Genomic DNA, 6,000 nt, shown 5'->3' on the forward strand with positions numbered 1-6,000 from the left:
GAATCAATATGTTAGTCTTAAAGGGATAGTTCGCCTAAAAATGAAAGTTTCCCGCACGTCATGCAAAATGTAGGTGTCTTTCATTTTTCAGTAGAACTTTAAAGGTGCAGTAAGTTTAACACCCAGTGGTTGAACTAGATATTACACAATTGGTTTAAAACAAACGCAAGTGCAGGTTGCCAGATTGATGAGACCAACGGGAGTGTGCATGATTGTCCAGCCTAAAGGTTGATTTAAGGCCGTGTTCTAAATAAAAGCAACGTCATGCGATAGAAATAATAGTTTCCATATTGAAATTAGTTTTTGTTATAACCAACATCTGAATTTTATATTTTAGACACGACTTCTATTTCTAAACAACAGAAAACTGACAATGATCACCTCAGGTACACCTCATGTGGTTTAATCAGTGTTAAATGCTAATAATTTAAGTTTGAATGCCATTCTACTGAAAGCAGCAGCAGATCTTGAAAATAAAATAAACCTTTTAAAATTAAACTTTAGAGCTGTGACTCAGTGCAAGCCAACACATATCAGTGATTCGGCATCTACATTTGTAAAGTAGTGATGTTAAAGACGTCTAATATGTATTAATTAAATCTCACCATTTCATTGGAGTGCAGTGAGTTCACTATTCTTTGCTTCTGAATGGCTGTATTTAAATGTATGTCTTGTTTCGTCTGGTGCAAACAGATGCTGGTGCTTATCACTGCACATCTCATCACCTAGCATGTTGTTAGGACACAAGGTAACCATGTAACCTAATATTTATATTATTTGCTGACTAATAACCACTTCATGTGGAACTCTGAATCTGCGTCTCATTTCAGATTCTGCTACTGTCATCCAGAGGTCGCATTTCAGTCTCGGGTGTACACTTTGAGAGCCTTCATGACTGAATGATGAATAAAATACGCAGTTTTCCACTAAGGCAACCCGGGGTGCTAAAATATAATAGGCTAAACTAGCATCGGGCGGGTTAAAAGAACCAAAACAAAGACAGTGTTCCTGCACGTAACACACTTTTTCAAAGCAGAATATCTGACTTCAGCATTGTTTTTCAGATAAACAAGAATGTTCACTTAGCTTGTTTCTTAAATATCTGCAAACATATGGTATTTTTATGTTTTATAAGAGTCTAAAAACTTACATGCAGCACCTTTAAATACGGTGAAAAAAGCTGAATTTGTGGTCCCTGGTCATTCTTATATTGGCAGTGAATGGTTTCAGGTTTTTAAGATCAGTTATTTGAGTAGATAGTGTGCCCTATAAGGCATTAACAATTCAGGCAGTGTAAATATGCTTTCCATCGGGGCGAATAAAGTCTGGTTTCATGATAATGTCACACAAACCGCCACTGCTCTAGCCCTGAGACATGACAGCACAGAGGGGATGATATGCACAGACCCTATTCACCGAATGCTATATTTTAAATGATTCGACAGACTGTGGCTGTCATGAGTCAGATGCGCTTTAGCTGACTGGCAGAGTTGTGATAAAAACTAAATGTTACTGTCTATTTTTTCAAAAAGATTGGTAAGAACACTAAAATGAACAAAGCTGTGGATTTTATAACACTTCAGAGGATTTGTTTACTGTATATGCAATCATCTTAGGATGATTCTTTTCTCAACCTGATAGATCCTGTTGAATTTTGATCTAGCTTCCAGAATTTCATGCTGAAATATCTTTCGTAAGTGGTAAAGTTTTTTTTTTTTCCAACTGTGGCATAAAATTCAACACAGGCTCAACACAGAAATACTGTCTGTGCTTCAGACAAAATTTTCGTGAAACCCAAAAATGTACTTTAACACACATTTAATTCCAGTTTCTAGGTAAAATTAACATTACAACAATCACCAATTGTTCCTTTTCACACTGATGATATTTACAGGACATATTATTGACAAATGAAAGATTATTTTGTGCAGTCTATGCTAGGCATAACCACTTTTAAGGTATACCGGAGTTTGGAAAAGTCATGGTTATAAAACCATCAAAACTTTCTGCAATACCGTTCCTAAGGTATGTGTAAGATTTTTATTGATTTTTTTGTTTTGTTTTTTAGGACAGCAGTATCTTCAGAAGAAAAGATATCTAAAGATGCTATTTTAAACTGTAACAAAATTCTGTTTTTGAAACAAATAAAGACAGCAGAAGTCTTTAATAAAAACTTTAAACTTTCAGCAGAAGTTTTTAATAAATCAAATATAAATATGCATATAATAAATAATGCTGCTAATAATGATAACATTATACAAAAGCAAATTATTATGAATAAACTGAAAAAGGCCCCCGAAATGAAAAAGGCATGAAAGTATGGTTTTTATATTTATGTAGGCTAATCCTTTAATTCTTTTTCATATGTGAAGATATTTGCGTATTGCTGTACATCCTGTGTGTATTAAGCAATGTTTAAGCGAGGCGCACAACTAACGCCTGTTTCACACCGCAAGCGTCAGCGGCGCGTGAGCAGAGCGTGCGCAGCGCTTATGTCGAGCAGTAGCAGCACGCAGGCGTTTGCCTTTCACACCAGCTGCGTCTGCAGCGCGCAGCTCTTCGGCAGCTGCTGCAGAGATCAACCTATCTCTGTCTATTCTATCTAGTTACCCATGTCTCACTATTTACAAATACACTTTTTAAACTTTTCATGTGCACCAAGGCCCCTCCTATGCTGTTTCTTTAACCTGTAAATGTTTATTTTACAAATTTTATAGATCAAATAGTACTGTATGCTTCTTAAGCTAACTTATATAATAAGTGTCTACAGTCAAAAGACAATCGCCTGTGATATAATGTCATTTGTTTTTTGATTATCAGGTTGCTGTAGACCTAGTTATAATAATATTTATACAATATAGTTATGATGTTTATACATGATCAAACTAGTGTTACTTTCTCCGCTTCAGTGATGTCCAGCGGCAGAATAACCGCTCGTTAATTCATGCTCGTGCAGAGGATGAGACGGACAAAAGTAACCAATGCATGCCATTTTTTTACTTATTTTCGTGTTGTTAGATTCACAATGCAAACAGCTTCCGGTAGGAATAACTCGAGTGAACATAAAACAAAGCCGATTAAAACTTTCTTCTTCTGCTCAGCTGCACAGAACACAGCGAGCTCACATCATCCAGCATGCGTGTCGAACTACACTACCCACAATACACTTCGCTATGGACTACAAATTCCGTAAATATTCTATTTCCCCTCTCCTACAACACTAGTGTGCAACTTAAGCAAAACTGATTCTAAAATTGTTTTACATTTGGTTTTGTAGTTCTGGCCTAAATAAATGTTTGTTGCCGTTTTTAATCGTTTTAAGTTCATTTGAATGACTATATATAGACCATTTGACATTATTAACGCATTTATTGGGTAAAATTGTTACTTTTTACTGTCATTCAATGTGTTTGGGTCATTATCAATGCACTGTCACTTTAATTGAGCGTGAGCAGCGCGTCAAAAATAGACCCAGCGCCGAAACTATCGCTGCCGTGCTGCTTCGGCGACGCTCACGCCTCGCTCTGACGCGCTGCTGCTGCGTGCGGTATGAAAGCTCTAATCGGTTAACATGGACGCCAAAAAACACATGCGCTGCTCACGCTCTGCTCACGCGCCGCTGACGCTTGCGGTGTGAAACAGGCGTAACTCGCTTTGCGCTGGACTATTGATCTGCTTTGATCTAGTCCAGTGGTTCTCAAACTTCTTTCATCAAGTACCACCTCAGAAAAAAATAGTCTCTCCAAGTACCACCAAAATGAGAAGTATTGAAATACAGTAGCATAGTAGGCCCAATAAAGCAGCTACAACTCTGCACAGTTAAAATACATGGCAGATTACCTCAGAAATATAGGCTATATGTTATATATGGCATATTATATCCATCATTTTTGATCAATTTTGAAATGTGTGTAGCATGTACATGACATATTTCATTCCTCCGTGTACCACTAAAGGAAGCCTGCGTACCACTAGTAGTACACGTACCACAGTTTGAGAACCACTGATCTAGTCTATTGAACAGTCTATTATAGTTCCTCAAAATAGCAACGTGCCAGCATTGCGCCTTAACACGCCTTCTTTTTTTAACCAGAACGCCTATGGGCGCACATATGAGCGCAAATGCATTTGCTATTTAAAACTGTGCAAAACGTCAAAAATACTCTTGCACCGAGCTGAAACTAGCAAACAACAGTTGCGTCGCGCCTTGCGCCGCATTTCGTCAGGTGTATGATAGATTCGCAATGGCGTGATTCAAACTTGCAGCTGCGAGAAAAAAGTCAAATCCTGAGAAAAAAAGTCTCAATAACCTTGTGTTAGTTAATGTTGCAGTAAAAAAAAATTACTCTGAGATTTTTTTAACGGGCTTTTGAAATGTTTGGTGTTATGTTTCAGAAATGCATTGAAGTAATTAACCCGGATGAATTTGCCGCCCCACTAGAAGAGGGCTTTCCTGCTGACCTCTACTTCCATTACATGGCTCCCCCATGTGCGCAAACACCTGAACAGGTAAAATGATCTTTTTGTGATTACATTTACATTTAGTAATATAGCAGACAATTTTACAATTGAGGAGGCATTCAGTGATTTAACAACAAGAGGCATTACGCACAAGAAGTGCTAATTATCCAAACGAACTGTTCTGTGCTAAGAGAATTGAGTGCTAGAGTTAGGAGGAGGGAGTGGGGGGGGGGCTGTTTTTATTTTCATTTGAGAGAAAGTGTTTCTACAGGTGTTTGACAGTGGTTTGTCAAGCCCACTCACCTGTGTGAAGCACACTTCCTAAATCCATGTTTTTGATTCTAAATCCATGTGAGCTGGGGGGTATCCAAAACTCCTGTAGTGTCTTTAGCTCACTGTAAACTGTTGTATTCATTTTGTGGTTCAGACCTAGCTTGGAATTACCCTTCCAGAGAAGATGCCTTTCACATGTTTCTCATTTTCAGACAAAACACAAATCTGCTTCCAAGTATGACTAACACTTTTCCTTAGCAGACACTGCACTGTACAGCTGGGGAAGACAGGGAATCGTATATTATAGCTGGAGGATTACATCACAACTCTTTCAGTGCATTTTTGTTTTTCAGTCCCGCTAAGAGTTTTTGTGACTATTTCTGCGTTCATGTATTTTAATGATTTATTCGTTGAGCGCATTCTAGTATAAATACTGTGTATAAAAATGTCTGAGACGCTTCACCTTTAAAGAGATGTATGTATCCGACGTTTCCAAAGTCAGGGAAAATCTGGGATTTCCATCTCTGGAAGAGATTATCGAAAATGAATGATGTCATAAAAGTTATAAAAAGGGTATGTATATGTCAGCATTTAATTTTGTAGTTTCCCAGCTTCTAAATTGTACTGAAAATCAAAAGTGACCCTGTTGTGCACTGTTCAGCAGTGCATGGTATTGCAAAGCAAAAAGTTGTGATGTTACATCAAACTGTAATGATGATATATCAAACTTTTCTGTTAATGTTGCAGATTTCTCTTACAAACCCGTAACGTTCTCTATTTAACTCATACAATCATATTAAAATTGTTTAAAGTTTGATTAAACTCTTAAGGCTTAGTGGCCACATACATGAACAGCACATTTTAGCTCTTAAGTGTCAATTTAAAATACTTTTAATGTTTTATATTTTGTTACAGACATACAGTGTCATCCTGAAACTTTTTTGCAGCACATAAAATGTCCCAAACACTATTTTAACTGTTCAAAATGAGAAAAAAACTCTCTGATAGTCAAAGCAAGTAAAAAAAAAAAATTATATGTTATATATGTATTTAAAAAAAAAAGTGTTTTATGTAAATTCGGACCACGAGTCCACATATGGGGACATAATTTTCTCTAAAAAGTGCATCATATCAAAAGATCATACATAGGTTTTATTCTAATTAGGTTCAAATAAGCCCAAATAGCAAAGAGAAATGAAAAATGCATGCTTGGGCCTTAAGGCTGATTTATACTTCTGCGTCAAACACCGCCGTATGCTACGGCGC

The 6,000-nt window shown here is 37.0% G+C and overlaps 1 protein-coding gene across 3 annotated transcripts in view; it reads left to right on the forward strand.

Annotated features, from left to right (window-relative positions):
• The window catches only part of cabcoco1 (ciliary associated calcium binding coiled-coil 1), a 33,300-nt gene that overhangs the window by 13,519 nt on the left and 13,781 nt on the right, over positions 1-6,000 (forward strand). For all 3 annotated transcript variants that reach the window (XM_068224470.2, NM_001177463.1, XM_009300677.5), the window contains exon 6: positions 4,396-4,509. In XM_068224470.2, coding sequence (XP_068080571.2) covers positions 4,396-4,509 — 114 coding nt within the window. The remainder of the gene's footprint in view (positions 1-4,395; positions 4,510-6,000) is intronic.

The sequence above is a fragment of the Danio rerio genome, chromosome 12 (genome assembly GCF_049306965.1).
Source record: "Danio rerio strain Tuebingen ecotype United States chromosome 12, GRCz12tu, whole genome shotgun sequence".
Lineage (NCBI taxonomy): Eukaryota > Metazoa > Chordata > Actinopteri > Cypriniformes > Danionidae > Danio > Danio rerio.